This window comes from Dysidea avara, chromosome 1, assembly GCF_963678975.1.
Source record: "Dysidea avara chromosome 1, odDysAvar1.4, whole genome shotgun sequence".
Classification (NCBI taxonomy): domain Eukaryota; kingdom Metazoa; phylum Porifera; class Demospongiae; order Dictyoceratida; family Dysideidae; genus Dysidea; species Dysidea avara.
In genome coordinates, this window is record NC_089272.1 from 9,158,642 (window position 1) to 9,170,624 (window position 11,983).

Below are 11,983 nucleotides of genomic sequence, written 5' to 3' on the forward strand. Positions count from 1 at the left end.
TTGTCAGTTGAGCATGGTACATACGTTACATGCGCAAAAACTTCCTGGAAAGCCCCACACTTGGTAGTTGATATACTATATACATTGTATCCACGAAAATTACCTGAAAAACACATGGATCATTATGGAAAGGGAAGAGAAATTAAGGAGAAGAGAACATGACAGCTACAAGTAATCAACGACAAACAAAGTTAATCACAAAATAAGTAGTCATTGATGCTTTATTTCTATAATGGCACTCTATATAGATTGAGTAGTTTCCTATAGCCAGACCACTTTTTTCTTTTTATCGCCCTTTTTTTTGCCACACATGCACAAATGAAAACAAGTAGTCTAGCTATGCAAGACTACTAGATGTAAAATTATTTTTATGGCATGCCTAGTTCCATATAATTTTTTCGTTTGTTTGATGCAGTATGGGTGGGTTCATTAGTTTTGTAAGGGTAAGCAATAAGGAAGGAAATTTACGTTGGATCAGGGATTAAAGAAAAAGTAGTGAAACAAGGGACTGGAATAGCAAAAAAAAATAGTGAAACAAGAGAGGTTGCCTATACCTGCAGATATACTTAAACTATAGTGGACATTTAATCCCTATACCTGTATAGTATATCTGCAAATATAGACAACTTCTCTTGTTTCACTACTTTTTAGTTTGTTTCAGTGCACTTTTCTTTGATCCCTGATACAACTTAAAATGCCTAATATTTCCTCTACTTGTATTATGATATAGAAAGAGACATGATGAACAACATAGAACTTGGAGTTACAACATGAATACATAACACATTATATATAAAGCGATTGCACCCTTTTACATGCTGAATAAAAGTGAGGCAAAACCCAATACTGTAACAGCAAATCCTCAGTTGTCCAACCATGCACCCTTGTTTACTAGAAATTGAGAGAACTGTTGTTTTCAACAAAGTATATAAATGTATTAATTTAACAATTCATTTATCTGAACACTTTTTCCATTGCCAGAGACCATTGAAGTTCACACAACCAAGTGTCCACTGTACCAAAATTATACAACATAATGCTTTGTGGTGCTCTGCCACAACAGAAACATGGACAGCTACTTCACACCATGGTGAAATAATCATCAATATAGGCATTATAACATACTAGCATAGCTAGTCTAGTTCCTAATATATATATACGTACTTATACAATGTCCCATCTGTTTGGTGCACAAGCATAGAAAATGTGTAGAGGAGGATCACATTGTATTGCAATATCAGAAAACTAGACAAGCTCTCCACCTGTACAAACATGTTACATGTTTTTGCCACATGTTAATTGCTGCAACCTCTATAATATACATGTATAACTGCAGAAAGTCTATATACAAAGCAAAACAACTACATACAACAGTATGTACACGCAAGCCAATACTATCATATGCAGTCAGTAATATTCATTGTTGTTAACACTTGTATTTACTGTAGCAGTAATTTACCAAAAATGTGTTCCACTGGTAGTCCCAATAGTTTGACATACTGCTCACCATACCATACTAATAGTTCTGTGCCTGGTAGAATATCCTTAATGGTGTAGCAGTAAATATTACCCTGGTATTGGAATGATAATAAATTCTGTTCTTCTTCATTTCTAGCACAATTGATAAATCTCAACCAACTAGCATGTTCCTCATTCTTGGCATCAATGTAGTAAAATTCTCTACCTTTCTTAACCTAAACAAAAAGAGTAATATGTTCTACTGACACTAAAACTATAATAGTATGTACCTCCCAGAAGTAACTTGTATCAGTTTCATTAGTTACATCTTCTTTCTGTACCACTTCTCCCTTGTAGGGACCAATCCTAGTCCTTCTGGGTATAAACTCTTTGGCAAACACTCCCTTGCCAGCATTCATAATGGAGGACATCTTCACTGTAACTTGTAGTGGTACTGGTACACTGGTAAAGGATTTTGAGTCTTGGTCCCACCCCCGGAATTCATCCAATGGTATTAGAGGACCATGTACTGGACAGTCACCATGATATGATTTATCACAATCATCACAAACTGGAGACAAGAAAACAATATATGTGACCCAGACTCACCCAGTCTGGGAAAAACGCTCTTATTGTGTATTTAATAGTATCAAGAAATGTCGGTTTTAAGTATTTATAGTGTGTGGTAACTTGCTAATGGTTGAAGCTATGTATACCAAATTTTCACACGTTTTACACCAATTCCTTACCTTTCAGAGCATCCACTACAAAAGTAGCCAACAGCAGCCAACCCTAGGCTGGCCAGAGCTCCATTAGGGCCCCAGACCGCTCATACGGATTGCCACCGTGCTTGGGAAAAGTAGCCAGCAAAAGCAGACCACTCAAGTCTAACTGATTTTGGTAATGAAATTTGATAGTTTATTCATGTAGCTTCGTGTTAATGGTGAAAAATCAAATCTGCTGACATGGGTGATAAGACCGGTTTCCCAAACCCAGTCACATAATATTATGTTAGTGGAACTACACAACTATACTATACAGATATACATGCACCACACAATGTGTGTTTGATTGCAAACATGTATTCTATCAATAACTGGTTACTTTATATACACTAAGTTGCATATTATACAAGTCCATACACTGTCAGTTTCATAGTCTACACATGTGTATTATCATCATTCTCAGGGTTCTGTCCCTTGAGTGGCAGATAAAATTGATCAAAGTAAAGAAGGTTTCTGTTTTGTTTACGTAAGTGAAAACACATCAATTATTGACAGTTTTGTAGCAATTGTGTCAGGTCATTTCAAGTAGTGGTGGCTATTTTGGCTACTGCATGCTGACCAGCATTGGCAGAATCCTGTATTGTCATGAATTACAAACTACTATGAACTCTTGGTGATTAGATTTCCATACACAATCTTCACTTACAGATAACACCATCAATATTTTCATCACCAGTGTTCCCAGAATGACGAGTTTTCAGTGTGGTAGGAATATCTTTTAATGGAGTCAATCTTATACGGAAGTCTGCAATAGACATGTGTATATACTGAACAATTCATTGTCACCATAGCTACTATTGGACATGCATGACTATGTGATGAATGCACAATATACACATATAGTATGTAGAATCCTATTTCTTTGAAATAATCTGCACTTTATTCATTACAGTCAGTCTCCTTTACTACATAAATCTTGTAGAAAAGACCATCAAGTATCACTAAAGGTTACCTTTACAGTAAACTACACCCTGTAGTATTAAAATTATTGTGAAGTATCAGTGGTGGATACAGGGGGTTGCATTGGTTTTAACTGAAACTCCTTTGAATATGGTGTGGGTGCCGAGATCAGTGTATGGAGTGGTTAGGTAAACAGTGATACTACATGTACTGTATACTAGTGATGGACAATATTGATATTTTGCTTTACAATTATTGTCAGAAACAAATATTGCAAATATTTCCCACTCAACTTCAGTAATAAATAACACTAAAGAATAAAGACATTATGAAATGTCAACTAAACTAGCAAAAATTATGACAATTCCATACAATCGGTACAAACATTTCTGTGATTATCACGATTATACTGTAACAAAACAGTCATTGCGCCTGAGGCTGTTATACCAAAGAAAATGCTCCATGCATGCCTGCAAAATTCCTGGCTTCCTTCCCTCTGGAATCATAGCTGGAATAAACACAGTATATGTATAGACAGTGTTAGTCCAGACACTACTTGAGAAAATATAGTATGGAGGCATTTTGCAGCATAGTTTACATGTTGAAAAAGTTATTATCTTTCAATACCATTGTAGAAGTAGCTGCACGACATGTAGATGGCTTAACTGCACACATGGTAGTCTGGGGTGAGCTATAAATATTAAAGTATTTCAAAAGTAGGGCAATAACACAAGACTATCACAACAAGCAAAACTACAATTTTATTCAACAAAAGTCAGCCAAAATTGTTACCAAATACAATCTCAGAAGGTTAACTTTTTAAAACTTAAAGGCCAGGATTATCACTAAGTGACCATATTTGTATAGCGTTCATTGTTGGCAAGGTGATTGAGTCAGTGACATCCTCTGAAGGGCAATGATAAACAAGTATCATACTCTCCCCTCATCAAAGAAGCATTCATTAACATGTGGGAGACGTCTTAGAAAAAACTGCAAAACAAATTTACACTTTCCTTCTTGGAAAGTTGTGTCCCAGAAAAACTTGACCTACGGCAATACTGTATGATTTCATTAGTGAGTATAACTACTGTCAACTACAGCGTGAGCTTGAAAGAGCTAGTGAACATAAGCAACAAATTTGTTTATGTGATTTATAATCCATTAAGTACAGTTGGGTGGCTTTGTAGACTTGTCAACTTTAATAAAGCACAAGGTAGAAGCAGAATCATGCAAACATTTACAGCTTTTTGCATGCAAAGTACAGTACACCAAATTAAAAAGAGAATTACTTAAGTGTATGCAGAGATATTAAGCAGCTACAAATCAGCTTGCATTCCTTACAACTAAAACACAATACAACAGCTTAAAAACTGAAGACAGTAAGATTATTTCACCAACACATTACTTCTTCTTTGCAGCATCCAAGATTGCTATCACAACAGTGTCTACTTTAATTTGTCCTGACAACAGAATGCCATCAACTTTTGGATCTGAGGTTACAAGCTGAAGACTGAGGGAATGAGCAAATGATCACATGTCTTATCAACAAATTTGTCATCAGCTCTTTCAAGCTCTAGCTGAAGTTGATGGTATATAGTTAAACTTGCTAGTAAAATTATACTTTGTATTGCCGTAAATGTATTTCTGGGAGACACAGTAGAGCTTGCCAGCAGTCAAGTGTTGTTAAGGATCTGTTGGTGGTGGTGGATAATGGTGGAGTGGTGTCATCACAAGAGAAAATAATGCCATACCCACCAGTGGCAGATTGTGGAAGTCAAAAAACACAGATCTGTACAAACAATTCAATGGATATTGCAGCAAGCTTGGTTGGTCACTAAAGTCATAGCATTGTGCCTCATTCTTGTAGACAAGATTATACACAGAGAAACAGGTAAAAAGAATATGTCAAAATATCATCATCATACATGCAGGTGCTATGTTAATGTGATTACATGCTCATGATCAGGTATGAATATTTACCACTGAATTTGTTACTGAATACCACCTGGATGATTACTATTCCCAATATCTGGTTGTTTGTTTTGAGCATTCAAATAATATCACCATAATAATTATTATCTTATTTCACACCTTTTTATAATAAAGCAGCCACCCTAATACAACAGCCATGTACAGTAATCATTGCCAGTCACACTTGTATATCACAGTTATGGAACCAAGGGAGTAGTGCACAAATAAATGTGCTACATTCGATCAATGGTTCAAAGGATGCAAAATTCAAATGGTGTAAGTGATGCTCGAATAAGCAAACTAGTTCACTTTAACGACTGAAATTTTATTACAGAAAATTAAATGGTCGGCAGGGATTCAATGGTTTATCATGAGGTGAACCATTTTCGCCATGGAGTGTAATGTTTAGAAAGTGATTGAAGCTAGTTGTACACAAAGCCACCTGCTGTCTGACTAGCTTGCACCACAAGTGATCATGCCTATTGTTAATGGAGAAGTAGGTTGGGAAAGCTGCATATGTTGCTTAAGAAGAGCATTCTTACCTAGTAAAGCATAGTTTAATACTTGAGTAGAACCTTGTAGCAACAGTTAAATCAAGGGTTTCTAATGTGGTAAGGTTAAAACATCGTCACTGTTGGTTTGTTTTTATGTTTTCTTCAGCTGCCAATCATACAAAGTCTTTAACCAATGGGAGTGAAAATGACAATTTAATATCAACCATAACTCTTAATTGCTATTGCTTTATAAAGTTACAATTAGGGATGCACCTATACCTTGAGTGGTATCATATCAGTATTGGTTATGTTCAATTGTCCGATACTATAACCAATACTTTATTTCAGTTAAAGATGGCGGCATACCTAGATAGTGGAATGGACTGTTACAGAAGAACATATATACCCATATGAAGCCTGTGATTATGGTTGTTAGTACAGTTGAATGGGTAGTGAGCTAGAAAACATGATTTACTGAAGCCAATGATCATTATGGTTCAATGCTTGATGGCCACAAAACCAACAAGCAGTGTTATAAGACATTAGCAAGTATTTATTTGGCTTATTAAACAGAAGTGCAGATACATTACTGGCTGTTTCTTGCAAATAATGCCTCTATGACAATGTATTGAGTCAAATTAAAATGACCAGATGGCCAGATTTCCACCTAAAATGTACCAGCATCCGATCAGCTGCTAAAAAGTGGTATCGATGCATCCCTAGCTACAATAAATTATTTCATAACAACTACATAATAACTATAGCTACATACAAATCTGTCAAAGCTTCAAAGGTTGTATCTGAACCTTAAAGTTGGTATTAATTTATCTATGTGGTTTCATTGCATCAATATGATGACCAGCATGATGCTGAGGTAAAAGGAAAAGCAAGGCACAGAAAGCAGACACTCATCGGAACCCCAACAGGCACATTCCAGAAATGAGTTAAGTATTGTGGTATATAAATTAATGGCCATAATTTATGGTCCATTGCTTAGCCTCTAGTCTTGTGGTTGTGGCAGGAAGGCAGGCAAACCAAATTTAGGGCATTGATATTTATATATTTGTTCTTCTAAAAGAGTTTTCTTGTTCTAAATAGCAGATTTAAAGATTAAAAAGAAATATATGATTTAGACATATTCTTACCTTTTATCTTTATACATTTAGGAATTTGCTTGGTGCCGTTATCAATCCTCTTCTGCTTCTCCACTGGAGAGTACTCCACATCAATATCTGCTAATGTACAAAAAGGAAATGCTCAAATAGAACATACAGTAACAACCAGAAACCTCAATAAATATGTCTCTGGTCTCATCATACAGTACAGCGTGTAACAGTAGTATTGTAAAATAGGATTATAAATTTTGCATTTTCTCAAGAAAACTTCTAACCAAAATCCAGCCTCAATGGCCCTTTGGAAGTATTGGTTAGCTAAAAATGCCTCCATTGTGATGTGGCATGCTTCCATAAAGTTTCTATGAATTAAAATGGAATTTTCTACTAACTGACTGACTGACTTACTAATGGCTTCTAAGCAGCACAACTAATTTTATGGCTAAGTCTATGTGGTAGCAGATCTGTGATGTTTAAAAGAAGGTTTCTCACACAGGTTAACAAATTTAACCATGCACAAGTTTTCGTCAGTCTCAGGAAGCTAATAGAATTATCTTTGCATCTTACGGATCAAGAGAACTGTGCTGTGTGTGACAGTAATGACATGTGACTTTTCAAATCATATACAAATCACAAATCAGATTTCAAATCTCAAATCTGGTTTTAAATCGTGTACAGATTGCGAAGGTGTCATACCCCTAAGCCAAAAAGAAAACAATCATACACATACAAATTGATACAATGTCATTTGCTCAATCAAGACAAGAGACTCAGCACTCATGAAGGGTATATAGGTAACAAGCGAAAGTCTTTTATGAACTTTCAAAGATAGAGAGTTAACTGCCCTTAATTTCAACTTTCAAGGCATATTAGTTCATCTTTCTCCTAAATTCCAGTAATTCCATGCACATTTCGGATCACATGCACTGTCATATTACCTTCCCCTCAAGTAAGTACTCACCCATCTCACACCCAGACCACAAGACCTGTGGGGCTCAAAATAAATTCACGCACTAAGGATCACAGCTAAGCTGCTGAGACCTTTATCAGTAGTTTGACAGTGAACAGTAGCTTAAAAATTTTTCTCAAGGCATAAGTAACAAGCCAAAATTGTCACAAAAGTGCCCATATTTCATCCTTCAAGAACATCATATAGTTTTGGTTCATCTTCTCCATAAAATTCAGTAGTAATTTCAAAATAAGAAAATCCATAAAATTGAGAAAAAAAACCAACATAAATCAGCTACAAAATAGCAACAAGCTACTAAACCAAACTACAAACTAACTTACATATAACTACACTATAACTGTTATAAATACAAAGCTACACATTAAGAAATAAAAGGGATGTCAGAATCTTCACACTGCAGAGCCCAATATCATAAAATCATTCTAGCATCACTTATCCAAAGTGACACTGGAAGGTGTTGAAGCAAGTTCTTATGAGCCAGTCGAGCAGAAGCACCACTTCTATGGTACTGTATGTACAAATTGAGCTGGAAAAAAAACAGGTAAAGCTGAAAACTGGACTTTTCTCAATAACAATTCAGCTAACCAGGTGAGTAGTGATGACAGTAAAAGTGCCAACAACAGACATGTGTGATTTGGCTACATCACAAGCTCGAGAAAGGTTTGTAATGGACACTGATTTCCCCATAGTGAAAATTTGATTGACTGTAAATATTGTGTCGGGATTTGAACAAAAAGGTTTTGAAATATGTGTAGCGGGTCAAACAGTGCTACAAATAAGCTAAATTTCAAGATCGTGTGTAATTGCATCCAGCTCAATACGTTCATACTTTAGCTGTGGTGCAATCAGCAGTAGAGTGTACATCTTGAAGAGGAAATGGAGAACACATGCCAAATGATTCTACAACATGGGGGAAAAGTCACACCCTACTTCCTTTACAGTATCACGATGTCTTTCATCCTTTACCAACTCCCCAGCTGCAGCAGCTACTCCAACACAAGAAGAGGAGGATGAATTTTGTGAAGCCTGAGTAGTGCTACAAACTGAAATGTTAAAATATGCAGATAATCTGGAGAATAATCATCACCAGAAACTCTCTACTCCTTATAGAACTCTGAGACAAAGCATGGTAGACAATGTCAACTAGTGTATTATGTCGACAGATACATGTAAGCCTATATGCACACGTTCCAGAAGATGATCATCACAGCGGTCAATGGTAGAAAGGCACACACAAAGTGGTGACAATGGAAATAAGGAAATTTCTAGCCATAAGCAAAGACCGACTACTAACTCAGGACCAAGGCCAAGTGATACTTGAGGAATAACCGGCCTTAAGCTACCCACTACTGGAACCAGATGAGTCAGACAAAGCTGTGAGACGAGCTTGTTCTCAAATGTTTGATAATCATGATGAAGCAAAAAGCTGGTCATTTTGATGTTGATCTAAAACAACCTGTAAGTCATGCTGAGAAGCAACAGAAATGGAATGATTGGAAGAAAAGTTCTCAAAGACAATTGCAGCAACATCTTCATCAGGGAAGGGCTAACTCATGAAATTCTAGTGATGGAATTAGGAAAGCCAGTAGACAAATGCTACCAAAACAGAATGGTAAGAAGAACGCAAACCTAGACCACCTAAATGAAATGGTTAACAGTGGTGTAGCCAGAATTTTTTTTTTTAACCGAGGCAAAGTTTATACACTGACATAATTGAGAGGGTCTGCTTCTGACTCAACTGATTCACACTTTCAAGCATGGGTGGTACAGCATTTGTGGGTTGACTCTCTGGTTGGATGCAAGAAACTGTTTCAGGAGACTCTGAGCGTTTTTCTACATTTCATAAGTAATGCTTCAGCTTAGTCAATGCTACAGTATACCATGCTTCAATTATTAGACTAGTTTAATTGTACTCAACACAAAATACTGACTTACTCTGGAGATATTTTGAATGGTCAAGCCATCCCTGAACTGCAATGAAGGTCACACTATACTTTTTATTGATCTGATGTGATATTTAAGTCAAAGATTATCTCTTTCATGTAATACTCAACTGCATGTGCTAAGCATGTCAATCTAGGGAGTCTAGGGGCATGCAGAAAATTTTGAAAATATAATTATGCTTTGAAATGGCATGTGGAGGCTATTTTTTTTATTGTAACTGCTAATGCATGATATGCATTATCAATTAGCTCAATGCAATGCCATGCAGATGACTCACTGGAACTTTTGAAAAGTAATTTAAAGGCAATTAACATAAAATTAATGTTAATGATTCAGACCAAGCAGTGTAATGAGAACAGCGGCTATAATCTGTAGTGAATGCTCTATTAGAATTATTACGATGATTGCTCTATTAGAGTATCTCGATCTTTTTCATACAAATTCAAGTAGCTGAAAAGTGGTCCAGTCATACATGTCACTGTGGGCTCCAACCCTGCTTAGTACCACAGCCATAGATTCTATTATGTGTGGTACAGTAATGCTGTCTAATAACATTTGAGTAGAAAATCCGGGGTGCCAAATCTCAGGTCTGCTCAGGCTGTTGTCAAGCATTTTTACCGAGGCAGCTGCCTCGGTTTCCTCAATGGTAGCTACACCACTGGTTAAGTAGCTTGACACCATGAATTACATGGAAGGGTACACTGTAGAATACGACTCAAGCAGGTTTTAAGATTAAGATCAAACTGTTCAAGCCCAATAATATAGTGAATGAAACTGTTCAAAGATGGACAATTTTACAGTTACCCAAACAACACCCAAGATGGAAATGCTATCTTAAGCAGCCACAACTCTTTCTAAGAGCTCTAAACCCTTCAGTGGTCACACGTTTTGTGTTGGTTGGGAATTCAGGAAAAGAGTCACCTGATGGCTAACAAAACTCACATTTGGACAGATTTAAGTGAAGGCCAAATAGGACCATGAGAAGTAAAAGTGTCCGAAAAGCTGCAGTAAGGAATGTAGATAAGCTTTGCCCCCCTGGCCTTCTCTTTCCCCCTTGGACTTTAATGCAGGACTATATTGGCACCAGAAAGAGGAATCATCCATTCACACTGTATTCAGAAGTACAGAAAGCCAACAGGCAAAGTGCACCTTCTGTAAATTTTAAATCATAAAATCCGTAATTTTATATCAACTTTCAAATGTACAAAATTTCAGGCATTATTTTATATTTCAGAAATAATTTCAGAGGGGACATAGGAAATTTCAGCCGCGTCGTTAGCTACCTATCCCTCGATTACTTTAGTTCCATAATTTAAAAAAAAAATATTCTCCTCATTACAGTAGCTACCCGATACAGTTACTGTACCTTCACGTTCCTGCGCCCTCTTTCTATGATGAACTGCAACCAACTCCATTTACCACCTATTATTCCACGATACATACTTCCATCTCGCTTCACAGCAGCTGCTACGTGCACCTGGCGTACTCAGCTGTAGTCGCCGAGGTAGGCGCATTATCGGCGAAGCGCATTACGATTAAAATTTTATTAGCATAGATCCTAAGGTGTCCACCGAGCAGGAGCAACACGAAAAGGACAGCAGGAGCATAAAGGTCGATGTTATCACTTGTGTTGTAGCGTAAGCTTATAAAAGAAGATGTTTTTAAAATGTAGCTAGGGTGCTACTCGAACTGGTCCGGTCGAGGTAGCTGATTTCGCGGTTTTGGGTGTTATCAGCGAAAATTTTAGCCTTGAAATATTAGTACCTCCATATAGCTAGTCTGCGAACATTTTGGGAGTGTTTGCAAATCCGCGAAAAAATTTTTTTAGCAACATTGCCATGCCCAACCTCGAAATCTCACGTTGCCATGCAGACCCTATTTCTCCGCACGGCGCTTATCGATCGGAAATTATAAACGCCAGCTCCATCGATAAGCGCCGTGCGGAAAAACAGGGTCTGGCAACGAGACTAGGCGCGTCGGGGAGTGGCCAGAAAATTTTTATATGTCCTGTTATAGCTATACACTAGAAACACACTCCCATCAATGAGAGGTATTATCAAAAACTCAAAGTGTACGCACACAAGATCTACAATTACTGAGTTAGCTATGCTATAGTGTTGAGCTGCATGCGGGCCACTTAAGAGGCCATGACCTATAAGATATGGAGTGACTTCCCATGGTCGCTGACCCCAACAATGAAAAAGATAGATGCAGCGAAGCCACTCCAAAGTACTAGTGTGGGATGAGACATTGCGTTTTGAGAGGAGATCGGCAAACCAATGATAGAAAGTGATTGCTTCTTTTCCCATGCTCCCAGTTGTTGCAAAAACCAATGGAGTAAAAGAAGCA

The 11,983-nt window shown here is 37.1% G+C and overlaps 1 protein-coding gene across 2 annotated transcripts; it reads right to left on the reverse strand.

Moving 5' to 3' along the window:
• Window positions 1–1,336: 1,336 nt before the first annotated feature.
• On the reverse strand, window positions 1,337–11,138 carry LOC136255637 (histone-lysine N-methyltransferase set-17-like). Of its 2 annotated transcripts, none has more exons than XM_066048454.1 (5): window positions 11,001–11,138; window positions 6,754–6,840; window positions 2,890–2,988; window positions 1,749–2,029; window positions 1,337–1,694 (listed from the first exon to the last, which is right to left on the reverse strand). In XM_066048454.1, the coding sequence occupies exons 1-5, from the start codon at window positions 11,047–11,049 to the stop codon at window positions 1,440–1,442; spliced, it is 771 nt and encodes a 256-aa protein (XP_065904526.1). In that variant the 5' UTR covers window positions 11,050–11,138; the 3' UTR covers window positions 1,337–1,439. The 2 variants fall into 2 exon arrangements, with proteins under 2 accessions (XP_065904526.1, XP_065904525.1); XM_066048453.1 differs by having other exon boundaries at window positions 6,754–6,843; window positions 11,001–11,127.
• Window positions 11,139–11,983: the final 845 nt, after the last annotated feature.

Excerpts from the sequence above, each read along its gene's own strand:
- LOC136255637 (XM_066048453.1), bottom strand. The coding sequence starts at position 11,049 with ATGGAGTTGGTTGCAGTTCATCATAGAAAGAGGGCGCAGGAACGTGAA. Across the intron at positions 2,989-6,753 it reads TAAATGTATAAAGATAAAAG|ACTTCCGTATAAGATTGACT; the intron begins GTAAGAATATGT and ends TGTCTATTGCAG. Across the intron at positions 2,030-2,889 it reads AAATATTGATGGTGTTATCT|TTTGTGATGATTGTGATAAA; the intron begins GTAAGTGAAGAT and ends TCTTGTCTCCAG.